This window comes from Pelophylax lessonae (assembly GCF_965119305.1).
Source record: "Pelophylax lessonae genome assembly, chromosome: 10".
Classification (NCBI taxonomy): Eukaryota; Metazoa; Chordata; class Amphibia; order Anura; family Ranidae; genus Pelophylax; species Pelophylax lessonae.
In genome coordinates, this window is record NC_138777.1 from 54,789,777 (window position 1) to 54,817,470 (window position 27,694).

Consider the following 27,694-nt stretch of genomic DNA (forward strand, 5'->3'; position numbering starts at 1 on the left):
GGCCAAAAGTGTGTGGAAGCCTTATAATCACACATACTATATGGGAAAAAGCATTGGGACAGCCCACCAAATTATTTAATTAATTTCCAGTGAAGGGTACGGTTCATGTTACAGCAAACAAGGGCACTTGTTTGACCATGTGTACTTCTAACTATTACAGCAGGACTGCAAGGTGTTCTTTGTTCTGCCTAGTCCTACTCCTGGAGGAGGCAATATAACCAAGTAGTTATGATTTATGGAGAGCTGTGCCCGTCGATGAATGAAAGAGAAAGCTGGTTTCATAAGGACATGGTTTGTGGAGGTAGGCCTGGGGAAACTCAAGTGGCCTGCACAGAACCATAATCAGCAGCTTTGTGATGAACTGACATAGCCAGGTCTTCTCATCCAGCATCAGAACCTGGCTTCGCAAATGTTCTTTTGGCTGGACAGGCAAAAAACTCCCACAGACACTCAAAATTGCATAGAAACTCTTTCCAGAAGAGTAGATGCCCTTAAAGCTGCTGATAAGGGGGGTAACTCTTGACTTTCATAGGAAATACAACTAAATTTTAAGTTACTGCAACATCCTTATAGTTTAACATTACAAAAAGGCAAGCCTGTCACATGCAAGTCATTTGCATCTTTGGCTCAACATGTAATACCTGTAGGATGGTGTGTGGCTGCATATCCAGGTAGCTGATGGGTGGCTGCATAGGTCTGTCGGTGAAGAAGATCGGTTTCTGAATGAGATGGGTGTCCAGCTCCATAGCTTAAACTGTAGAAAACAAAAACAAAAAAATGACCAGGAGCGTTAAACAGCTATTGTGTAAAATTAAAGGGTACCAAATATGTTAAACTTGAAGCAATGTTAAGGGTATAATACATTCAAGCAACTGAAATACTTTTACTGGAGAAAACGCAGTGGGCTTCCTTCAGAGGCTGGTCATATGACAAAGTCTAGGCATTTTTGCATTTCAAAAGCTTTGTCCTTTTACATCACAAAAAAACAAAAAACTTGTCTCTGACTTGGAACATTTCTGGAAACTAGCAGTTTCAGAAGAGGAAAGGGCTAGTAAAAGCAGCCACAATAATTTCCTCATGACAGACATAATTTAAAAGGAAACATTGGTATTAACGTGAAACTAAACTGCATCTGAGCACCATAAACTGAAGGTAATTTATTTTTAATATTTAAAGCAAACTCACAATCCCAGCCCATTCAGACTGGCGCCATCCGAATTCGAGGGGCGACCTGTGAAGTGTGCACCGCGACTTGCAGGGACTTCACCATAATGGAAGTCAATGCAAGTCGCTCCCAGGTCACCCCAAAGTAGTACAGGACTCTTTTTCTAAGTCGGAGCAACTTGTGTCGCTCCTATTAGAACGGGTCCTCTGCTAATCAATGGCGAGCGACCGAGCGCGACTTGTCAGGCTAAGTCGCAGTAGTCTGAATGGGGTCTCCATGCTTTATTTTGTTGCAAAATCACTGCATTTTTAGCCTAGCAGGCCTTAAAGAAAATATCAGGCTAAATCTTGGGCTTCCCCTCATGCATTAAAAAAAAAAAAAAAAAAAAAAAAAAAAGCTTAAGAAAAGGCTCCTAGGGTACCCCAAGACCAAGAGCCAGCTGAAAGTATGTACGGGCAACTGTCAAAGATCAGCAAAGATTTTGTTTTGAAACAAGCTGACATACACAGATACCTGCACCTGCCTGTGCCCTGTCCAAAATAGCACATTCATGAATACAGCACTAACAATAGGATTTTTGACTTGCTGTAAAATCCATTTCTCTGATGTTCATTGACGGACACGGCTCCTGACATGATCTTCATAACCATTGGGTTATACTGCCCCCTACAGGAGCAGGACACCTGGCAGATAAAGAATCTGGCTACGCCTATGGGCAGTCCCAGGGGGTATACTCCCTCTCTGCGCTATAGGTACTCAGTATTGTTGCAAGCAGTGTCACAAGAATTAAAACTCCACAAGGGTGGGTGCTGTGTCCATCAATGAACATCAGAGAAATGGATTTTACAAGTCAAAAATCACATTTTCTCTTTTGTTCATTGACAGACACAGCTCCTGATCTTCATAACCGCTGGGACGTCACAAAGCAGTGTTAAACATGAGGGGTGGGAAGCGCAAAAAAATTACCAAGGCTAAAACAGTAGCCAACCAGGCAACAGGAGCTTAACCAAAAACAACTAGAGCTCGGCAGAAAAAAAAAAAAAAAAAAAAAAAACAATACACCCTCAAGAGGATCAGGTCCTCAAACAGCAGCCTACAAAACCTTGCGACCAAAAGAAGCATCCACAGATGCCAACACATACACTGTATAGAACTTGCAAACCTGCATCACTGACGCCTGATAACGGATAGCCCAGGAGGCCAGAGTAGAGTGTGCCTTGACAGGGAAAGGAGGAACTTGACCCCTGATGGAATAAGCCTCAATAACCATCTATCTGATCCATCTGGAAATGGTCGCAGAGGAAGCGGACAACCCTTTCCAAGACCCATCCATGAGCACAAATAGCGAGTCTGACTTCCTAAAAAGACTCAGTAGCTGCTGAATACACCCTTATTGCCTGGACTACATCCAAGGCAATTTCCTTCGGAAATATTGGCCTGGGACACAGGGAAGGCAACACAATCTCTTCATTCAAATGAAAATCAGAGACAACCTTTGGGAGGAACGATGGACAGGTGCGAAGAACCACCTTAATCTCTGTGAATCAACAAGAAGGTGAAGGACAGGATACCCTAGCCTAGCACCCATGGTGACCACTGTCCAATATAAGAAGAGGAAAGATTTCCCCAGCCGAAGCACCGGAGAATGAAGCTATCATGGACTCCTTCGCTCCCTGGCTCAGCCAGATCTGATTGTCCAGAGACTGCAGAGTCTTGTCCCATTTGGCCAGAATCTCCCTTTGCAGGGACCTTGAATGGAACCGCCTCAAAAAAGGTAGACACCATCAGGCCCAGATTCAGAATCCAGTTGAACCCCCTCAGAGCTCATATGGGGATTTCCAGGTTCTCCACTTGAGCGGTAGGAGATTCCGCTCATTGGAGGTTGTCCAAGTAGCCCAGTACCGCGATCCCCTGCTGGTGTAAATGCTAGCACCGGGTCCAACACTTTTGTGAAGACCCGAGGAGCAGAGGCAAGAGGAAAAGGTTAACGCCACAAACTGTTAATGCTCCTCTCCCACGGTAAAACAGGAAAACACTGGTGACTGGCATGTGAAGGTAAGCATCCAGATGTCAATAGAGGCAAGAAAATCCCCCTGATAGGGATGCCACCACCGTGCGAATGGACTGCGTCCTGAACATCTGCACCCACACAAAGCAGTTTAGCGCCTTGAGGTCCAGGATTGGACGCACCTTGCCTTCCTTCCTGGGAACTGTAAACAGGTTTGTGTAAAAGCCCTGAAAACGTTCCGAAGTCAGAAACCAGGACAATCACCCATTGAAGAAACAGGTCTCGTACTGTGTAAAACTGGAAAAATTAATTATCTTGCAGATGGAACATGAGAACAATATGGCTTGTACAACATAGCTTTGAAAGAGCTTTGCTGTGAGGCAAATGACCATGTTCACAGCCAGCCTGCAGTAAACAGGGCTAGAACAATGCGCAAGGTCCTTCTCTAACCAGTGGGATTCCTGAGGATATTCAACTGCCCCTCACACCTGGCCAGCATGGTGCCTGAAGGGTGATGAACTGGATGGACATCCTGTGTGATTATCTGCGTAAAGAAACTGAAAGTTGGGCCTGAGGGAGGAACAAACTTTATCACTGGTTGAACTGTCTGGTTATGCTGGTTCAACTGTCTTAAAGGACAGTGTTAATAGGCAGGGAAAGGAAACAACTATGCCACTCTGAATTGCTTGTGAGTGGCAAAGGGAACCTGCGCCTCCGTCGCAGCTGCATCCATCTTCAAGGTCTCATGGACAGATACAAAGTGCATCCACCAGTGCCTTTTTGTGCAAGGTTGCAGATGTGGAGAAATCATCCTCCCCATCTGAGGATTCTGGGCGTGTGGTCGCAGACCCAGCAGGGTGACCCAAGTCTGTGGCGGCCGAATCAGATTCAGGATCTGATGAGACAGATAAGGCAGAGGGGCGTTTTTAGCTAACCCATCGACCAAAAGCCACAAAGACACAAAAGGACTCCAGGACCGCGACACTCCCATCGATGGATGGTTCAGACCCGGAGAGCCCCGCAGACTCAGAGGGGATCAGGTGGGGAGATGCGCTCCAAAGACTCCATGAGTCACCAGGGGGACCCCACAAAAAGTGTAAAACACTGCAAAGGGACAAGCCCCACTGCTTTGGTAGCACCATCCGGTCGCCAAGCACAAAGCGATCCTTAGAGAGGGAGAAAACCCCCACCAGACTCCCCACCCAGCACAGGCATCTGCAGCCACCAGGATAATCTGCACTCCACGTGCAGCGATCAGAAAGAGAAAAGATCCAGGAGTCAGCAGTGGGGGATGAGGAGGGGCTCCCACCGCTGAAATCCCCACCCACAGTGCTCCACTGTCATAGCCGCTGCTATTTTCAATGGCAAATCGCCGCAAAATGTCCGCTGGGATTACACAAACATGGCTACTGTGAACAGAAACACAGGCTACAGCAAAATGACGGCCCCTAAGCCTTAAGAACAGGTCCAGGCAGGACGGGGGGCCTTAACAGGAGCCCCCACCAGGTACAACACCCCCTCCCCCTCGCACAGCCAGGATTGTAGATCCTGCAGGAGAAAAAAAAATTGCCTGGACCAGAGATTCCAGCAAGGAACTAGGTCCTTACTGACTTGGCAGAGAGAGGAAGTATACCCCCTGGGACTGCCCATAGACGTAGCCAGATTTTTCTGCCTAGTGTCCTACTCCTTTAGGGGGCAGTATAACCCAATGGTTATGAAGACCAGGAGCTGTGTCCGTCAATGAACGAAAGAGGAAAGTATATCATCACAGCAAGATCTGCTCAACACAATGCCAAAGTTTAGAAAAAACAGGACAGAATGGTGAGTGCCCACTCATGCACACAATTTCTCTGGAAACCCAGAATAGGATAATCTCAGAGGGAGTTTGTGTGCTGCTAAAGACTAATCATGACATGTAGCAGACAAGTGCTCCTTGACACATGAGCCTGACCCTGTGTAATTGATGTAAAGTGATGACAGCGTACACAGCTAACTAATGCATGCATGGTGAACCGCAAGCTACTAGATAATGGGAAGAACCTGAATTAAATCAAACGTCCCCAGATTACCTCTTCCAGTCAAATCTAAGCATGCAGGGGAAAAAAAAGGTAATTAAAACAGGTTTAAGGCCACATATTCATTTACTGTATATACTGCTAACGCAAAAGACAGTGCATGTTTGTCACTGCAAACTTCTGGAGATCACTACAGAAGTCAATGTGGTGCACTTTCAAGCTACTGCAGGAATTAAAGTGAATGTAAAGTCAGGTTTTTTTTTTATCTTCATGCATTCTATGCAAAAATAGATTAAAAATGGATTTTTGTAAAATCTTACCGTAAAATCCTTTTCTCTTAGCTCATTGACAGACGTAGTCCTCGGTGATACAGCACCTTCGGGTTATGTTGCCTCCACAGGAGTAGGACTAGACAGGAAATGAAAAATGCTCTGGCCACACCCTAGGGGCAGTACCCGAGGGTATATCCTCTCTCTCTCCGCCACAGCAAATCAGTTATGTCACAAAAGCAGTGCTTAGAGAATTTAACCCAACCCAACTCAAAAACAGAGGGGCGGGTACTACGTCTGTCAATGAGCTAAGAGAAAAGGATTTTACGGTAAGATTTTACAAAAATCCATTTTTCTCTATCGCTCATTGACAGACGTAGTCCTCGGTGATACAGCACCTTCGGGAAGTCCCAGAGCAGTATCACAAATGAGGGGTGGGAAAATGGAAATCAAATCCAAATCTAGAAGGCCCAACCGGTGCCAACTAGAAGTTTACAATGCTCATCCTTAATGATGAGACTCAACAAAAACATTTTCAAACAGAAAAAAACCCTCGAGGTAGACCACCGGTCTCCTCAAATTGCGGCCTGCAAAACCTTGCGGCCAAATGAGGCATCCGCCGATGCCATCACATCAATTTTATAAAATTTTGTAAAGGTATGTACCGACGACCAGGTGGCCGCTTTACATACCTGGACCACTGACGCCTGATGGCGAAAGGCCCAGGAAGTACTGAGCGCTCGAGTGAAGTGCGCCCTAACAGGGAACGGAGGATTCCGACCCTTAATAGAATAAGCCTGTACCACCGTCTGACTGGTCCAGCTAGATATGGTCGCGGCAGACACAGGCAACCCCCTTCAAGGGCTATCCGTGATCACAAAAAGTGAGTCCGTCTTACGAAAACCACTTTAGGAAGGAAGGATGGATTCGGAAGAAGAACCACCTTATCCCTATGAACCACCAGATCTGGGGAACGACAGGAAAGACAGTTCTGACACCCTGCGTACAGAAGTAATGGCCACCTTCTGGGAATGTAAGCAAGGGAATCTCCCTAATATCTTCAAAGAGAAGTTTCTGAAGAACCGAGCACACTAAATTAAGATACCAGGCGGTAAGGGTGCGCACACTGGCGGAGCCAGATGTCGCACCCCCTGGATGAAATTCCGCACCAAGAAATGATTAGCCAAAGGTTTCTTGAAAGAAGATTGCCAACGCCGAAAACCTGAATCTTGATCGTGCTCAAGGATAGTTTCTGCTCAACCCCTTGTTGCAGACAGACCAAAATTCGGGTCACCGAATAGGTCTGTGGGGGAAATCCAATAGATTCACACCATGCAATATAAGACTTCCATGTGCTGGAAGTCGCTTTCCTTGCTTTAACTGGAGGTAGGAATAACTGAAGCTGACACTCCCTTGTCCTTCAGTACCTGGGTCTCAATGGCCAGGCCATTAAACCAGCGACTGTAAAGCAAGATGGAAGATCGGTCCCTGAGACTGCAAATCCTCCCTGAGAGGAAGTCTCCAAGGAGCGTCCGCGACTAGCCTCGCCAAGTCGGCGTACCAGGCTCGACGAGGTCAATCCGGAATTTCCAGAATAACTGGAATTCCCTCCACCTCTATCCTGCGAAGAAGTTCCCGCAGCAACTTGAGAGGATGGAAGGCATGCCGTAGCTGATACTGCCCCCACGGTGCGATCAGCGTTTCTGCTGCGTCCGCTAGAGGATCGTGGCGCGAGCTACTACAAAACTCTGCACCTTCCTGTTGAGCCAAGGTGCCAACAGATCCACATCCGGGATGTCCCAATGAAGGGACAGCTAGGGAAAAACCTCTGGATGAAGAGGCCATATGCGATTGGATCTGAATCGGGCTGCTCTAGAGCTGCTCGATCCAGTAAATCAGACAAAATCTGATCGCTCTCAGTTCCGATACCCTTATTGGTAATCTGGATACTATCGGAAGAAATGACTTCCCCTGGTTGAGCATCGGAGACTTCCTGGTCCGCTCGCTCAACCGGATCCGATTGTCCAGGGAATCGGAATTCTGATTCCATTAAAAAAGAATCTCCTTCAGGAGAATTCGGGTATGAGACTGGGTATACGGTACTGCCTCTAAGAAGGCCACCATCAGTCCCAGCCAATTGACGGACAGCAACATCCGAATCGTTGACTGAACCTTCTGGAGTTTCCCAGCAAGGAGAAACTCTCTTGCCCAGGATGTATCCAACCTTAGGCCCAGATAGTTCAGTCTCCTGGTGGGAACCAGGGATGATCTTTGGGAAAGCGAAAAAACGCTGATGTCCTGCGATGATGGTGATATAAAGATAGGCATCCTATATGTCTATGGACGCCAGGAAATCTCTTTGATGCAGGGAGGCCACCACTGTACGGATGGACTCTATTTCTTCCCAAGTCCAGATTTGGACGCACCTTGCCCTCTTTCCTGGGCATTGTGAATAGGTTCGAATAGAACCCCTGAAACCGTTCAATGTTAGAAGGGAAGAATCGCACCGGTGGAAGTGATCGAAACTCGATCCTGTGTCCTCCAGAAACCGGTGAAGACATCCCCCCCCCACCCAAGAGATGGGTAGGGGCGCATCAGGCTATATACTTCAGGCTTGGCTGAGCCGGACTCTTTGTTTACCCGACCAGCGCCCTTTGAAACCCCTCTAAAGGGGCTTTGGAGGGTTTCGCCTTATCGCCCGCCCTCGTGGAACAAACAACTCTATATGAGCAGAAAAGGAAGGTCCTCGTTAGTTACGAGGTCTTTTTATCCTAACAGTCTGTGGCAAGACAGCAGGTGGTACCGTCTATCCTATAAAGAGGAATTCCTCAAACGGATAGCACCTAGCCATGCGTTTGGAAATAACAGGGGTTCGTTTCAAAACGACCCCATTTGGGTAAAGGAAAATCCTTCGCCCTTTTGGTAGGCTAACAAGTACCAAAAAGGAATCTCAGTCTCAGCTACCTCTGCCGGTGTAACCTCAAGACTAAAGGCTTCCCGGACGGACACAACTAGTGCATCCACCACTCTTGTGCTATGGCGGAGGCAGAAACGTGCTCCTCACTGTTGAGGAGATATTACCTGAGAGAACAGCCCCCTAAGAGGGACCTGCAACTGCATTGACCAGTTCCGAATCCGTATCTGAAGTATCTGATAAACAATAGGGGTAGGCGGGGGTCGCTACTTGACCCCCGTCCCTGACAGGCCCCCTCCACCCGGGATACCAAAGACTCCAAAACTGCCGATAATGCATTAAAAACAAGTGGGGTACTGGAGGGTCCTGCGGCCACCTTGAGGGGATCAGGTGGGGATACCTATGCGGCAGGGTCAATGATTATACAAGACACTTGCCAGCGACAAAAAATGACAAAGTAAAAAAAAAAAAAAACTTTTTTTTTTTTTTGTGTCCCCCAGTCGCAACAGCGCCCCTCAGTGTTACCTGCCTTTTTGGACCCCACAGAGAGAGAGAGACAGACCCCAAGGCTCATCCCTGATGCACAGAAGTTTTCATCAGCTTGCTCAGTGCTTGTCTTGTTACAGACAGGAAGTCTTTGGCCCTATTTCCTAGGTAAAAGAGGCGGCTCCGCCCCTTAACACGCCTGCCGGCTCCTCCCCCTGGCTCCATGAGGTGTTTGAGTCACCTCAAACATGGCCGCCCCCATGCTGGAGACACGAGGCTACACCAAAATGGCGGCCTCGTGCGATCTACCAGACAATGGCGGCGGCCTGCACAGAATAGCGGCATGTCTGCAGAAGGATCTCGGCCTCACAACCCTTTACCCTCATGGTGGTCAGCGTGGTTGGAGGTACCGGACCCTAGCGGGCCGTATGCGGTCCGTGGCCGTCGGGAGGCATCTGCTTAGCTGGAGGAATGATCTGGAATGCAGTATACATGTATAGATATCGCCCTGTGGCTACTGACAGGTAGGATACCTTATACTATCACAGTAAAGTTCTAGTACTGCCACTGACTACAATCATTTACACATTTTTACAATTAGATTGTCAGCTCCCAAACCAAGCCTCCTGGCTTCTTGTACACAAAAATCACACTCAATTAGGGGGATCTGTGACATGTTGTAGGATAGAGGGGAACCCATCCTTACCATTACAGAGAGGGGCCCGCGTTCACCACAAGACCCGTCAGGGGGAAAGGGGGAACATACTACTCACCATACCGGAACCAGGCGGGCGCCAACTCCTGACAGTACCCCTCTCCACCGAGGTAGGAGGGCTGTCGACCAATACGGGCGCCGTGACTCATGGTCTTTGGCGTTTCAGCGAGACATTTAACTCGCAGGGTCAGTCCCCGTCCAGTGGGACTATGTCGCGGCCGACCCAGCGCGGAGCTATGGCCTGCACGCGCTCGTAGGCTGAACTGGGGTGACCACTGGATCTCAACATCCCGCCCGTCGCCCAGTTCAGCTTTCTTGCTTGAAGATCTCACAGGAACACTGGAGAAAAAAAGCTGTCTTAAAAAATTATTTTCTAAGAAAAAAATCCTGCCAGGACCGAAGATCCCAGCAAGGTATCTAGGTCCTTACTCCTGACTAGACAGAAAAAAACTGATTTGCTGTGGCGGAGAGAGAGAGGATATACCCTCGGGGACTGCCCCTAGGGTGTGGCCAGAGCATTTTTCATTTCCTGTCCAGTCCTATTCCTGTGGAGGCAACATAACCCGAAGGTGCCGTATCACCGAGGACTACGTCTGTCAATGAGCAATAGAGAAAACTTTTTTTGGGTACAGTGTTGCACGACCATACAATTGTCAGTTACAGTAACGCAATGCCGTATTGCAAAAAAAAAAAAAATGGCCTGGTCAGGAGGGGGGTAAATCTTCTGGAGGTGAAGTGGGCAATTCCACTTTAAAGTGTAGTAACTTGTAGATAGCTACTATACGCAGGGAAGAACTTGCCAATATACGCAGGGAAGAAGAGCTACAACTTCTTTAACACCACTTGACATAAGATATCAGACATACGCAGGCAGTGCATGGTTTTCTTTTATCTAATTTTATAGACTTGCATTGTGAGAAGTAAGGCATAATCATTGTTATATACAAGGCTGTAGCCACGTTTACCTTACCATTTACTTTAACATATTTAGACTGCTTTCCATCTTACAGTGCTACAAACTTTATATACAGATATGATTGGTAGAGAGAAAAATCTGTAAATCGGAGGGGAAATTTATATATATTATATCTTTATATTCCAGTTAATAAAGTCACTTTTTTATACTTGAACTGAAGAAGCAGAATTTCAGCCGCGTTTTTCAGCGTTGGAGCATTTTTACTGCTGAAAAACTTCTATTCAAACTCACTAGTTCCTGTTTTGTTTTTTGTTTTTTTCCAGCCAGAAGTGCCTCTGCCAAAAACTGCAGATAAAAGCCTGCGTGTGCATGGACACATAGGATAACATGCTGGGAAGTTTACTGGCGGTAGGGAAAAAAAAATTCCTGAAGCCAAAAACAGCAGCTGTAAAAACATCCATTGTGGTGCCCAACAGCCATCAGTCTGTTCCTCCTGGAATGTAGACGACCACTCCGATATCATGTAGAATGCAAAACTAACAATTGCTGCTGGTTCTGCATTGTATGAGGACAATGGCAGGACCAGTAGTGACAAGACCGGACGGGGATCAGCAAGAAGAGAGGCTTTAGCAGACTAGTCGTCATAACCAGTTAGGACAACTGTGGGACTATGGAGTAAGGCCCCGTTCACACTGGGGCGACACTACTTTGCCGGGCGACCTCATAGGTCGCGGCGCGCTGCTCGCACCGCGACCTCGGAGCGGCCGGCACGGACTTCATAACATTAAAGTCTATGCAGGTCGCTCCGGGTCGCCCCAAAGAAGCGCCGGACCCTTTTTCTAAGTCGGAGCGACTTGTGTCGCTCCTATTAGAACGGGTCCACAGCTGCTCTATGGAAGGCGACCTACGGCGACCTGTCAGACGACCAGGTCGCCTGACAGGTCGCCCCAGTGTGAACGGGGGCTGGGGCAAGTAACAAAGGGTAGATTTACTAAAACCGGACTGCACAAATCTGGTGCAGCTGTGCATAAAAACCAATCAGCTCCCAGGTTTTTTTTTTTTTTTTATTATTCTGGTCAAAGCTTAAAGCTGAGCTCCACCCACCAAAAGGGGGTAACCACCTATATCTCCCCCCCCCCCCCGCCACATTTGTTACTTTTTTTTGGGGGGGGGGGTACCTGGTTTTGCTAAGTTCCCACTTATGGCTCAGTTCGCCCCACCCCCCCTTTTCCCTGAAGCTGGCCTATTACAAAGCACAGGATGCTTCATATATAAGCAGGTGTCCAGCTGTGGCTGCATTGCCTGTATCCCTTAGTCAAGACGGTGGCACCAGTACCTGATAGTCAACTGAAAAATCAGCTCAGGTGAGGACATTGCTGGGATTCCTGGTTGGATAAGTGCCCTAATATTCAAAGTCAGCAGCTACAGTATTTGGGAGGGGAGCCTGGAGTTCGTCTTTATTGAACAAGCTGAAGTTAGAAGCTGATTGGCTACCATGCACAGCTGCACCAGATTCTGAACCCTCCAATTTTAGCAAACCAACCTCACTGTTTTATCCTACAGGGGTGTCCAACCATTTGACCATCCTGGGCCACATTGGAAGAAGAGTATCGTCTTGGGCTACACATATTCGCTAACAAGGATAGCTGATGAGCTGAAAAAGTTGGGCAGATCACAAGTTTATGATCACCGATATTGATAAGGTAAATATCTGGACTGCTCGACGATTGCACGGGCAAGCCGGTAGAAGCACCAGAGGGTAGCATAGCTGAACAGCCACTATGAGTGTTTTTACTGTGCAGGGAATCGCCGACAGAAAAGAATGATATCTGAATGTTGCCTGCAGCTTTAGGCATCATTCAGATATCCTCACTCAAAATCTAGGACATCATATGAAGTCCTATGGGCGGGAAGTGGTTAAGAAATAGCAGCTGTGCCCAAGAGATTTTTATCACACACATACAGAAAAATACCATCATAGGCCTCATATTTAGGAGAAAATGAAGTGCATTTATACAGCTCATCTAAATTCCCCAACACACCAACATTTTATTAAATGGAAAGGTTTTAGTAAAAATAAAGGCCCTGACAGTGACTAGGGTAATGATGGCAAGCATCAATCAGGAGAAGTAAACGTACATTTAGGAGGTCTACTGTTTCACCTAGAATCATAAAAAGCATCATTTACTTCTGACGAGTCGGAGTCTTGCACAAAATACGGTTATTATTTCTGCTGCATCTCTCAACTGCACCCGTAGAGAGAATTACAGGAAAATGACTGGTTATGGCGGCATAATTATAGTAACTGGATCAAACTGGCTTTAAGTGAATCCATAAGGCTTTGGAAATGGAAATCATCATCCAGAAAGAATGAAATCGCAAAATATGTTGCTGCAATTTCTTTGTCATACAGCTACTAAAGTTTAACATTTTCCTATGGAAAACAAAACGATCCACGGGTGACGTGCAAGTACAAAACAGCAATGGATGAAGAGGACTTTTTTTATTTAGCCAGTTACATGCAAGTCACGAAAACACTGCTACAGAAAAATATGCCTTTCAAATCTACTGAATATACTTTATAAACTAGGAACTTTAACCAGTTCTGGACCAGAAGATTTGCCCCCCTTCATGACCAGGCCCTATTTTGCAATTCGGCACTGCGTTATTTTAACGGACAATAGCGCGGTTGTGCGACGCTGTACCCAAATGAAATGTACGTCCTTTTTTTCCCACAGATAGAGATTTCTTTTGGGGGTATTTGATCACCTCTGCAATTTTTAATTTTTTGCGCTATAATCAAAAAAAAGCGACAATTTTGAAAAAAAACAAACAATATTTTTCACATTCTGCTATATGACAATGAAAAAAAAAAAAAAATGTAAAAAGTTAAAATTTAACATTTTAGGCCAATTTGTTTTCTGCTACATATTTTGGTAAAAAAAAAAAAAAATAGCAATAAAGCGTATTTTGATTGGTTTGCGCAAAAGTTGTTGCATCTACTAACTACGGGAAAGATTTATGTAATTTTTAATGTTTTTTTCTACTAGTAATGGCAGCGATCTGCATTTTTTTGCGGGACTGAGACATTGCAGCGGACAGATCGGACCCCTGACATTTGACACTTTTGGGGGGGGCCAGTGACATTACTACAGTAATCAGTGCTAAAAATATCCATTCTTACTGTAATAATGACACTGGCAGGGAAGGGGGTTAACAGTATAGGTGATTCAAGGGGTTAAATGTGACCCTAGGGAGTGATTCTAACTGTATGGGGGTTGCACTTGTAAAATGATCACAGAGACATGTGATCCTATAGAAGGATCACATGAGGTCTGTGATCATTGCAGGGAGGACAGTCGGCTGTGTTTACATCAGCCGACTGTCCTCTCAGCGGGGAGAGATCAGGGCTGTCAGGCCGTAATTGGAGCCGCCTGACACCCGCATTGGCTTCCCCGCTGATGATCGGGAGCGCGCCCCCTAGCGGCCTTCAGGAGAGCGGCATAGACCTACGTCGCTTTGCCTGTCCGTGCCACCCTGCCGCAGTAAAAAGGCGGCTAGTGGTCCAGAAATGGTTAATGGCATCCCAGTCTTAGTCTCTAGGGTTCATTATAGAGTTTGCCCACCGTTTGCAGCTAATACTTTTGGCAATATATTGTATGTATATATATTTTTTTCTTTTGAAAAATAGCCATTTACAAGTACAAGTGTGAGTAATACAATAATTGCATACCATAAGATTGGTCTTTATTTTGTAGTATTAACACTGCACCTCAGGGTTTCCTTCAGTAGGTGCTGCATCTTGTGAAAGAAACACGTCAAAGACAATACAGTACTTTCAGCACAGTACTCCTGAGGACATTGCTGCACAGAGCTTGAAATAATATATTTCAAGCTCTGTGCAGACTTCTTATAAACAGCCAGATCAGACAATTCATATGTCCATGGGTACCTCAATAACAATGGAGGAGCATTGATGGTATAAGGGACCGCTGGGTGAGCATCATTAAGATACTTCAGGAAGTTGTGGGCAGAGATGGCCAGCAGACAGGCAGCACTTACAACATGAAAGGAGAGTATTGAAGTACTGTAAGCTTATATTGGATTGTGAAAGAAGAATGCCAGTTATGCCAATTTTTATACAGGTCCAGCTTGCACCAACGTACCTATGCATGAACCATACCTGCAGGATCCCTCTAGAAGCTTAAAATCACTATAGCAGACCTTGCTACTCCCGGTGATCTCCACTTGCTTCCAGGTCCCGCTCCAAGCGGCTGCATATTCATCACAGGAGGTCGCCTGCTCTGCACGGGCATTTCCTCGATAAATACAAACTTTTCTCTGATTAGATGAGGTGGAGAGTGTGACATCACCAGTCTGCCACTCAGCACACTACTATTCAAGTAAGGTGTTGCTATAACACAGGGCTCGATGAGCTTCAGGCGCCAGGTCGCATTAGCGACTAGAATTAGCGGCCTGGCGCCTGGGTTACACTGCGACAGGTGTCTTCTCCCAGACATCCAAAGTCTCCCGCATGTGGGCTGCTGCTCCCTAACACTGGCACGTGGCGCCCGATATCACGGCTGTCTGTGTCAGCTGTCAGAACAGAACCGATGCTTCCTGTATAGTTCCGGCTTCATCCTGTCACAGTGATGTGATATATGCAAGTGCAGCTCCTCACACTCTCCGCCAGCAGTAAGTCACGTGCTAGGATTGCAACTAGCCCCCAGCACATAATTGTAAATTATAAAAAAGAAAAATAAATGTAATATGAAATAAATTGAATAAGAAATTATAAAAAAAACTGTTCTGATATATAAAGGAGGTCCTACCTTATTAAATACAAAGTGGGTGTGTAATCATATACTGAATAATACAAAACAAAAAAATAGATCACACCCCCTGTGGTACCTCTAAATTAATATATTTATTAAGCCAAAAATCAGGCAACAGATAAAAATGACAACATAGGTGTACTGATGTGATCATATAACCCCTCTCCTATTGCTAAACCACCAAACTACACATACTCCCACCAAATATTCAAATGCTGCTCCATAAAAACAGCTCCTATGGGAGCAAGTCAATATAACCCCAGAGAGCCCGCTCCTCCCTACCCTGTGATAAGAAACAATGTCTCTAATGGCACTTTTCCAGTGCAAGTACCAGCTCAGCTCTGCTTGGCCCGGTTTGCTTTTCCACTGCTGGTACCGCATGGTACGGTGTTGGAACGGTTCGGTATGGTACAGTATGGTTTGCTTTTCCACTAATGTAGTACTAAAGTTAAGTGGGCGGGATAACAACGGGGTGGGTGGGATTCTCTGACCAATCAGTGGCTAGTAGTGACTGCATGCAAAGGATTGTGGGATATGGTACCGGGTATGGTACCTCTTGGAACCACAATCGAGGTGGTACTGTTTTTGAGAGCCGTACCGTTCGGTTCCATGCAGTGGAAAAGCGCCACCGTACCGTACCATACCGAACCGTACCTACACCATACCATGCGGTACCAGCAGTGGAAAAGCACAAAAGCGAGCCGAACCGTTCGGTTCCATGCAGTGGAAAGCACCATAAGAGCACCAGAGAGGAGAATATTAGGGATAATGTATCAATTAAATTTGAGACACATAGCAAAACTCTTCATCACACATCAAGCAGTCCGCTATGATGATCAGCAGTAAGTAGTGAAAGTACTGTATAGTTATTCAGAACCACAGCTCTCGGTCTCAGCAGCAACAGGCATAATGTGAAACAGACTCATGTTGGTGTATGGGGTCCAGCCTGCAGCCTAGGAGTGGTCTAATAAATGAGTATCCCAGCCCCTCTATTGCATGCAGCCGATATGACCCCACAGACTGATACCTAAAGTCCGTGACAGCAAGTTACTCACAATCTCCCTTTTGTTGCGAGGATCTCCCTCGAGGCTGTGTGACTGACGGCACTGACAGTGTTGTGCTGTAATCAATTCGCTGAGCTGCTCACAGGGGAGAGCTGTATGGGATTCCCCTCAATAGATCCTCCATCTATGTCCATGGTTTCTCTTCATCTTTGCATGTAGCTAAATGGAGACATCGATAATCATGCTGTTGCGTCGGTTTCTTTGGACCATCATTCTGACGGAATTATGCTCTCTTCACCTTTTGCACTTTGTGGAGTCTGACACCTCATTCGCCCATTGTGGATCTAAGATGAGGTGCTGACCCACACAATTCAGGCGGATCATCTAGTGTTATCAGTGACAGGCCACAGGGTGGGGAGGAGGGGGCTATCTGGAGTTGTATTGACCAGCTCCCATAGGAGCACTTGTTTTTATGGAGCAGCATTTGAATATTTGATGGGGATATGTGTAGTTTGGTGGTTTACCAATGGGGGAGGGATAATATGATCAGTACACCTATGTTGAAATTTTTATCTATTGCCTGATTTTTGGCTTAATACATATATTCATTTAGAGGTACCACAGGGTGCGTTTGATCTATTTTTTAGAATTGTAAATAACCCAGCATGTGTAGTATTTCCGACTCCTACCACCATGACCACTTCAAATCACTGAAGTGGTAATGGTGGTTACAGTGTTCCTTTAAAATCTCTCAGAAGTAGTAAACCTCTGTATACAAATTGCATTTCATTTGATCATCCTCTAGTTGTGTTAAATTGGTGGGGGGGAGGGGGGGGGGGGGCAGAGTGCCACCTCCCTGAAAGGAGTTTACAATCTCTTTGAAATTCGTTTTTGCAGGTTGGGATGTCGCACAGACTAAAATGCCGCGCCGGCCAGAAATTGAGGCTGCGGTTTTGCGGTCTGCTGTAGGGAGACGCTTACATCAGGGAACTGGCATCCTCTTGTGGTGGCCGGGGCTGCAACAAGCAGTCACTGGCTGCTCTGAAAGTTCCCCTGCCTAATATCACTGCTCGGAGAAGAGCTTGAAGATGGAGGGCTTCATCTGCCGCCATGTCCTTACCTGTAAGTGGACACAGTGTGGGGCAGCTGGTCGGAACAGCCTTATATACATTTACAACCCCACAAAAGATGGAAACAGTTTTAATTTGTTTTCTATTAAAAATAATTTTTTATACTCTCCCTGTCAAGGCCCCTTTCACTCAGGCTGTCTGATCAGGTCCGCCTGTCAGTTTTTCAGGAGGACCTGATCGGACCCTCCAGTTTCCTCTATGAACTGGCGGATGTCCGCTGACCACCGCTGCCATCCAATCCTGTTGGCCAAAAACAGACAGATGGTGGTCCTACTTTCCATTCATCCGACTGATCAAATCAGATGCCATCGGATTGAAATGGACAGGCAGTCCATTTCCATCCGACTGCCCCATGGAGGAGAGCGGGACTGTCCATGTTCACTCTGCATAGCGGAGTGGACAAGACCTGCCATCAACCTGCTCAGCCCAGATTAGAGGAGAAATCCCCGCTGAGCAAGCAGATTCCAGATTCCGCTTAGTGGAGGTGCACGTGTGAAAGGAGCCTAAGATGCACGTGTGAAAGGAGTCTAAGGTGGCATGAGTTACTGGATCTCCTATTGCCTCCGACTTACTGTACTGTCCTTCCCTATTGAGCCACTGCCCATAACACCATCAAGCCAAGTACACACGGCTCTGAGGAAGAGGTGTATGCCTTGAAACACGTCAGCCGTCATCCTAATAGGACAAGGGAAATTCGTATGGACTACTCTTGATACTCAAGATTTTGAGTCCGATGTAATTGATTTATACCTTTGCTTGTGAGTAGCCATTTATATGTTTTAACAATAAATCCTATATTGAGGATAATGCGCTAGGTCGGTGCGCCTTTCTTTGTTTCTTGTTTGCAGTACACACGGGTCAAATGCTGGGAAACACCATGCGGCCCGTGTATGGCAGCCGGTCCGACAGAAGCCGGCCATTCGGCACGCGTGAAAAAGAAAACTGGCTCCTAACTTTTTTAGCTGGCTCCTCGATTTCAAGCAAATTTGTTAAGACCTGCTTTAACAGCAGTGCTTCTGCTCCCAGCAGCCAATTTTTTTTTTGCTTGAAATCGAAGAGCCAGCTAAAAAAGTTAGGAGCCAGAGAAGAGAGGGCTGCAAATAAACAGATACAAGTTATGTAGAAGCATTGGAGGGGGCAAGGATAGAAGTTAAAAATGCCAAGCTGAAAGTGAGCGTGTATATTGCATTTAAACTGTTTAATACGTTAATACGGACATTTTTCCTGCTAGATGCTCATTTAAAAACTTCCTCATACCCCAAAGTGCAAAAAAAAAAAAAAAAAAAAAAAAAAAAAAAGTTCAGATACGCGTTTACTTACAGCATGAAATTTAAAAACTCTTTCCTTAACCTTCAGTCTTACACAGTTATACAGGCTCCTTTCCTGGAAGTCACTTATCTTGGATTTCACTGCAATCTGGACTTCTCACTCTGCATTAGAATCTGCAGCAAGTCACATACAGCACACCTCATTACCTGGCTGGAGGATATCCAGCATCATCTAGCTCCTTCCTTCCCAGCCTTACTGTACCTAAACTGCCCCTATCAACAGATTTCAACCATGGAGGGTCATCATCACATTTGGCCTTTAGCTAGGGTGGTCTGCTGGTTTCAGAAAGCCATGTGCAACCCCTGCCACCAGTCTTTTACATTAGAGTGCCCAGTCCCTCCACCCAGTTTCACATCCGAGTCCTCAGTCCACCCTCCCTTATTCACAACTGAGTCCTCAGTCTCTCTTTTAAATCCGGGTCCTAATTGACCCCACCTTCACATACGAGTCTGCAGCCCCCCCACCTTCACATCAGAGTCCTCAGCTGGCCCCTCTGCACCATAGAAATACATGATACTGTGCAAAAATATGGGACTTGGGAGCGGCATCCTTACGAAACCGGTTAGAGAAACCCTGGTCTAAAATAAGGTATGTAAGGTCTCTTGCACACTGCAGCTTAAAAAAAAAAAAAAAAATCAGTACAGCCTTTTTTTTTCTGAGCTAAAATACAGCCCATTCATTGTAATGTGCCTATGCACACAGGCGCATAAATGAGCGTCCATTCTTCAGTAAGCACAAAATAGAAAATTCTGCATTTTTGGACAGTAATTTACACCTAATGTGCGCAAATACACGTGATTGCGAACAAATGAACGCACACGAACACTGTTGATCTGAAAAATGCCAATTTGCATATTTTACAAAAACGCGAGAATACATTTACGCGCAAATGTGCGCATTTCAATAAGACAAATATGCCTGAAATTTACGGCTGAAAAAGGAGATGCTCAAACAGGAGTATTGTGTATAAGAGGCCTAATAAAAACAAAAAGATTTAAACATTTAAGAGCCGGTTCACACTGAGGCAATCCGACTTTGGGGGGGCGACCTGTGAAGTCACGTGCACCGCGAATTCGGCGCGACTTGCAGGGACTTCACATAATGAAAGTCTATGCAAGTCGCTCCCAGGTCGCCCCAAAGTAGTACAGGACCCTTTTTCTAAGTCGGAGCGACTTGTGTCGCTCCTATTAGAGCGGGTCCTGTACTACTCAATGGACCGCGACTTGTCAGGCTGACAAGTCGCCTGACAAGTCGCGCTAGTCTGAATGGGCTCACAAACAGAAGTGTGGAAATTATAAATTAAAAAAATATAAAAACACACATACTCACCTAGAAGGCTGCAGCACTTATCAGATGCTGCAGCTGTCCCCCGCCAGCTATACACAGAAAACAGGGGTCAAAGACTGCTGGTCACTCAATTCTTGGGTCTGCACAGAGCACAGAGTGGTGACTGTTAGGCAAGCCCTACACAGTTCAAAACTTGGCTGGTTCAGCAGGAGCTGACCGAGATTCGAATTGTGTATGGGCAGGCTGAATGTACCAAGTTGATCGATTAACTTGGGTACAACCAGCATGCCAGGTTTTACCAGCGATTATCGCTACTGGCTGCTATAACTGCTACCAATATTCACCGTCTTCTCCCAGTGGGGATGGCTTTCCCCACTCCCACCCAGGACAATGGCCAGGCAGGGGGGTCTCCCGCATCAACACTGTTGATGGGGGAATCGAGCAACCACGGGATGCAGGAAAGAAATGTGCTCTTTGTATGGCCAGCCTAAATCACTTGGTGTCGGGCTGTGGAGGGGACAGAAGTGGCTGACTCAGGCTATCAGAAGAATGTTAAGAGGCTGAACCAGCTGCTGGTCAGGAATCTGGGCATATCCGACATTGTCAGATTCCCCGCAGGGCCTGGACTGGCTCTGTGATGTCAGCCAACAGCAGGCTTCAGCTCGCAGTTGGCTGAATATGGATGACAGGAGTGCAGAACTAAGTGCACTCCTGCGACCCATATTAAAAGTATTGCCACTGCTTTTGCCATACTTCTCCTTTAACATGTTGATGAAGAGGAGCCTGAGTGAACCAAGCAAGGCAAAATACAAGCAAAATCAACTTAAACTTTAACCACTTGCCGTCTGCTCACTCGAGCACTACTGCGGCAAAGTGGCTCGCTATCGTGTGGCGACGTAGACCTACGTCGCCAGACACTCCCCTTTCTCGGCGGCGCGCGCGCACCGCCGGAGGCTCGCACCCGCTGTATTCAGTCACAGCGGGAGTTGGGCCAGGGGAGGAGCAGCGGCGATCGCCGCTGCTCTTCCCCAATCGTCGGCGAATCGAGTGTGGAGATCCGCCTGCTTGTGTAAACACAAGCGGGCGGATCGCCTAAGTGACAGGCAGGGTCAGATTGCAGGGTTCAGCATAGCTGAACCCTCGATCTGTCCTTGTGTCACACAGTCACCTCCCCCCACACACGTTAGTAAGCACCAGGCATACATTAACCCCTCCCTCTCCAATAAAATTAACCCCTTCCCTGCCAGTGTCATTTTTACAGTAACAGTGCATATATATATATATATTATATATATATATATAGCACTGATTACTGCAGTAATGTCACAGATACCCCAAAAAGTGTCAATCAAGAGTCCAAAATGTCCGCCACAATGTCGCAGTCCCGCAAAAAAATAAAAAAATCGCAGATCGCCGCCATTACTCAAAAAAAAAAAAAAAAAAACACCAAAAATGACAGAAATCTTTCCCTTCGTTAGTAAACGCAATAATTTTTGCGCAAACCAATCAAAATACGCTTATTGTGATTTTTTTTTACCAAACATAGGTAGCAGAAAACAAATTGGCCAAAAATTTAAAAAAATTTTGATTTTCACATTTTTGGGGGGGGGGATTTCATATAAAAAAAAAAGTGAAAAATTGTTATTTTTTCAAAATTTACGCTCTGTTTTGTTTATAGCGCAAAAAGTAAAAATCGCACAGGTGATCAAATACCACCAAAAGAAAGCTCTGTTTGTGGGAAAAAAGGACGTAAATTTAGTGGGTACGGCGTCACACGACCGCACAATTGTCAGTTAAAGTCGCACATCGCCGAATCGCAAAAAGTGGCCTGGACGTAAGACAGCAAAATCCTCCGGTGGTAAAGTGGTTAAATATTCAGCAGCCGGCATATTCTTGAAATCTTACCTGACCGATTTAGAAATGACTGTCAAACAGCCTGCTTCTCCTCTGTTTATCCAGGCCAAATACCTCTTTATGTGAAATAGTGAGATAATTGAAAATCTTAAGATGATCCCCGGTGGAAAGCACAGGACATCATCAAAGGGAGTTGGAGGGACACCAAGATTTTACACACTGGCAGTTGTGCTGGCTTTCAAGCTGACGTGTCAGACAGCGAGCCACTAATTGTCCCTAAATGTCAACTGCGAGTGTGGTTGATTTAACATGAATCCAACAGACTCAATACTGAAAAGCAAGACAGCTTACAGAGATTCTCACTTGCACCACACACTTTTAAAGGCTGAAGACAGAACTCTTAGGAACGATCGTGTAGAGGGATACTATCCAAGATTAGTAATACAAGCATTTAGAACTATTCATAACATTTTTAAAAAGGGGAACTTACTGTAAGTACAATCACAGGAAGTATCCAACTTGCTCCATCTTTGATTTAATTCCAGTAAAGCCCTTAACAATTAATATGGATACAGAGACACTGCCTGCTCACTCAATACTGGCTCTACACTACAGGTGTCAAACACAAGGACCGCGAGCCGAACGCAGCCCCCCCCCCCCCCAAGGCCATTTCATGTGGCCCTCTCACCTCTCCTAAAGCTGCGGCACCCCCCTTGTCTCTGTAGCCGGTAGCAGAGAGGACAGAACTCTTTGGCAGATTCTGCACTCCTCTGTACAGCTGCAGAAAGACTCATCTCTCCCCATTTCACAGCAATTTGCAGCAGAGAGGAGGGCAGAACTCCTACAGATCCTGCACCTCCCTGTGCAGCCACAACACCGCCTTGCTTTAGTCTCCCCTGGTCTCAGCAGACTCTGGAAGCCTACTCCAGCCCTCCACTTCTTTCCAGATCCACCTGCATCTTTTTCCTGGCAGCAGCACAAGATAAGGGAGTGCATTGTGATGTAAGGAAGGGTGGGCGGCTCATGACTTCTGATGGTGGGTTCTTGACATCTTGTGTAAGGGGGCGTGGGGTGCTCTGGGCATCTAATCCTAAAGATATAACCGGCCCTTTGAGGGCAACCATAATGCTGATGCGGCCCACGATTAAATTGAGTTTGACACATCAGTCATCTCTGCTGTACAGTATCCAGATGCTTCAGGAGCACCAGATCCCAAGCGTGCGGTTCCCAACTCCAGCCTTTAAGTGTCGGTTCACACTATGGCGATCCGACTTCGGGGGCGACTAGTGAAGTCGCCGTGCACCGTGACTTCGGCGCAACTTGCACAGACTTCACATAATGGAAGTCAATGCAAGTCGCTCCTATTAGAACGGTTCCCATAGCACTGAATTGACCGCGACTTGTCAGGCTGACAAGTCGCGGTAGTGTGAACCAGGACTAAGGCCCCGTTCACATAGGGGCGATCCGACTTCGGGTGGCGACCTCCGAGGTCGCGGTGCAAGCAGCGCGCCGCGACCTAGGAGCGGCCGCCACGGACTTCATAACATTGAAGTCTATGGCGGTCGCCTCCGGGTCGCCCCAAAGAAGCTCCGGACCCTCTTTCTAAGTCGGAGCGACTTGTGTCGCTCCTATTAGAACGGGTCCGCAGCTTCCCTATGGAAGGCGACCTACGGTGACCTGTGAGGCGACAAGGTCGCCTCACAGGTCGCCTTAGTGTGAACGGGGGCTTAAAGTAGGATATTTATACAGTCTACAAATACAATAAATAAAAAAAAAGAATTACACTTTAGTCTTACTCTAAATATAAGTCTACAGTAAGCATTATGTAGAAATAAAAAAACTGTAGATAAGAAGGCTGGCGGGCCGCTTACATCTAAAATGTATATGGACTGAAATGTCCAGAGGTGCTCTGCCACACTCCGTAATGAGAAAAATGCAGCCAGAGCCAAGAGGGATTATGATCCATATCACCATGGCCCCTACTGGATTCTACTAAGGAATATGAGAAAGGAGAACCAGAAGATAAACTCAGACAAGCCCTCGGTATCACCAGGACAAGAAAAACAGGAAAATCACTTCACAACCAGTACAAGGGACCAATCTCCAGTTTAGCAGGACTGAGACACAAAATTAGCCTTCAGTTGCTCCAACACAGTCAGCCACAAGCTGGGGGCAGTTAGTGACCAAATTGTATAACAAAGGCAGCAGAACAATTCAGGTAACCACACTGGCTTTGGTTTCTCAGATTTGTGTAAAATCAGCAATAGACAGATCGGAATTTGGCTAGGTCAGCTGGAACCAGATACATTTTGGATCTGTATATAGGCAGGCTGATTATACCGAAAATCGATCAATTGATTCAGTACAACCAGCCTTTTTTTTTTTTCTTCACCCGATCACTGCCAGCAGCTATAGCCGCCAGGAGTGATCGTTGCATTCTGCAAGCGGAGAAAGCTCCCGGCCAGCAGAACACAATAGCGCTGTGGAAAGAGATTCCCTCATCAACAGTGACTACTGTGTTGATGGGGGAATTGTGTAATTTTCTTTCAACATGTGGTTGAAGGAAAGAAAATTAAATAATGTATGGTCTTCCCTAAGGCTATCCATGCCGATTGCTGCCAACTCAGCCAAACTCCGGTGCAGCAAGCAGTCCTGTTGATACCACTGGGCTCAACCTGCAACTAAAGAAAAAATTGTGGATGTTTTGTGTTCATGGGGTAAAAATTGAGTAATTTATCTTGTTCAGGTCCATGGGCTCACCTGAAAGTAGAAGTTCACCTTTAGGAGCATGTTACATATTACACCCTGAATATGGGTGTAACATGCTCCCATTCACAAACCCACTGTCACAAGTTGAAAAGAGGGCAGCGCCCCGCTCACACGGCCCCGTCATTCATTCACCGTTTCCTGTGAATGAATGACTACAAGTACCATCATCTGCTGCGGCTGACAGCTTATAGTTCTCAATTAACTGGGAGGGCACTGGTGAGCACTCTCGTAGCTTATTGATTATTCCTGCTATTCAGTAACCGATTGCCCATATTGGGTAGACAGTGTACAGGATACAGGTATTGACCTTCCGATCTGCTGATCGCAGGTGCAATAATTTACAGGATGCGATGTATACATTTCTCTTTCAAAATGCATATTTTTTTACCTGGGAAAAATAAAAAACATCATTTGTTTTACAAAAGGTGAACTTAGCCTTTATAGTGGCAGAAATGTTGTAGATATTCTGTGATTTGGCCTGCCCTGCTCTATTCTGAATACAATTTACACGATCTTGCTTTGACACAACGGTTAGGAACTTCAACTGAAAAACATTATACGGGAGCAACTTACACCCAGACAAAAAACGCATTTAGAGTGGAAAAGCCGAATACAATCTACACTTCCTCTCATAATTACTGAAGCAATGCCAATGCTGAATTGTTAATCCTGGCCTCACCTGCTTCCAAAGCAACGTTTTCGCTTAGGACACAAATCTGTGGGAAATCCCAGAGGTGACGGCGCTGGAACTGGCTCAGCTGGACACAATTAATATTTTCCATGAGCAACATCTGGAATTAGCAACAGTGAAAAGTAATCCAAGCATTGGCACATTCCGCTATTCATTTCATAAAACAATTTGCTGTGTTCACATTTTATAGAGTTCTCAGATTAGACAGCTGCATGGGGGCAGTATGAGCTGAATGCATCCTTTACACAGAAAATTGGGACTTCCTCAGTGAACTGCAAGTCAAAAAAAAGTGAAATGAACCAATCAACTGCCAATGCTGTTCACAAAACATTTGTGTATGCAAGAGTCACCAAATTAACTTAATTACACTTTAAAGCAGACCTCCTGCCAAACAGCTAAATGTGCAGCTGAAATACATATTGAGAAACTGCTACATGCAAAACCACTAATAATTCTGTACAACCTGTCTTCTGATTCAGACACCCCTGCCAGACAGTACGCCAGACAGTACAACCAGGTGCTTGACTTCCACTGCAGCATCGACACAGCTTCAACACGAACATGGGACAAAAACACTCCCAGCTTGCCGATTGGACAAGACAATTAACTGGTGGCATACATTAACTGATTGTAAAACTAGATCACTCATGGTTTCTTGCAGCCAGACTGTACTGTTGTTCCAGAGTGAAAAAACATCCCCAGGCACTCCTTGTAAGGGAAGATCAGTCAAGGCCTTTTTACAAGTCTGGTCCGCAGACCAGCATTTGAGCCAAAAGACATGCCAAAGGACCACTGCCGATACAGAGAGCCGAGCCTCTAGGGGAGCCACATCCAAAGAGGCACCACAGATAAACTGCAGCCCCTGGGCCAGCTGGTCCACCAGCTCAGCAAAGGCAGGAGGGAGCCGTTTCCCTCCAGGTCACTACATAAAAAAGCTCAGCCCACTCGGTCAGAGTCTGCGACACCAAAGCAATGGTGCAGAAATAAAACAAAATTATTTTCTCTGATGTTCACTGAGACACAGCTCATGAATCCTCTTCACCATTGGTCCCCCTCCATGATATAGGCAGTTTTGTTGCAAGCAGTGTCAGAAGAAATATAACCCAACTCAATAGAGGGGTGGGTGCTGTGTCAGTCAATGAACATCAGAGAAAAGGATTTTACGGTACGACAAAAATCACATTTTCTCTTTTGTTCATTGACGGACACAGCTCAAGAATCTTATTGGACCATTGGGACAGCAGAAAAAAAATTCCCAAGGTCTCAACCAGAAACAATTTGAGCTCACCTGGAAAAAAAAACAAACGCATAGCCTCAACAGGACTAATTCTCTCAAACCGTGGCCTGCAAAACCTTGCGGCCAAAAGCAGCACCTGCAGATGCCAGCACATCCACTTTGTAAAATTCTGTGAAAGTGTGCACAGACAACCAGATGGTCGCCTTGCAAACCTGCATTACTGCCGCTTGATGAAGGAAGGCCCAGGAGGCACTAAGCGCCCACGTAGATTGTGCTTTAACAGGGATAGGAGGAACCTGACCCTTTATTGAATAGGCCTGCACCACCGTCTGTCTGATTCATCAGGAAATGGAAGCGGCCGACACGGCCAACCCCTTGTGAGGTCCACCCGTAAGGTCAAAGAGCGAGTCCGATTTCCTAAACGACTTGGTTGCCGGCAGGTACACCCTGATCTCCCGAACCACATCCAGAGAATGCAAGGCAATCTCCTTAGGCTTAGGACACAGGGAAGGCAACATAATGTATTCATTCAGATGGACACCAGGGACAACCCTAGGAATGAACGACTGAAAAAGGGTGAAGCCCCACTTAATCTCTGTGAACCACCAAGTTAGGTGAACGATAAGACAAAGCAGCCAGCTCTGACACGCTGCATGCAGAAGTAATAGCCACCAAGAAGGCTACCTTCTGGGACAATGTAAGCAAAGGAATCTCACAAATATTTATTTTCGAAAGGCAGTTTCTGAAGAACCAACAGTACCAAGTTAAGATCGCACTGGGGCAATGAAGACCGCACTAGGGGAGGCAGGTGGCGAACCCCCTGAACAAGGGTGCGAACACAGGAATGCGTAGCCAAAGGACGTTGAAGGAAAATCACCAAGGCTGAAACCTGGCCCTGGATGGTACCCAAGGCCAGGAGCAATTCCACACCTCTTTGGAGGAACGCCAACATTCAAGCCACTGAAAAGGAACAGGGGGAATCCCCCAGAGACTTCACGCTTTGTATGACTTCCAGACGTGATGGTAAATCTTCCTAGCTTTTAACAGCAAGGTGATCACCGAGTCTGACA

At 46.3% G+C, this 27,694-nt stretch overlaps 1 protein-coding gene across 2 annotated transcripts in view; it reads right to left on the reverse strand.

Annotated features, from left to right (window-relative positions):
• The window catches only part of QSER1 (glutamine and serine rich 1), a 154,971-nt gene that overhangs the window by 75,689 nt on the left and 51,588 nt on the right, over positions 1-27,694 (reverse strand). For both annotated transcript variants that reach the window (XM_082270010.1, XM_082270009.1), the window contains exon 2: positions 642-754. In XM_082270010.1, coding sequence (XP_082126136.1) covers positions 642-754 — 113 coding nt within the window. The remainder of the gene's footprint in view (positions 1-641; positions 755-27,694) is intronic.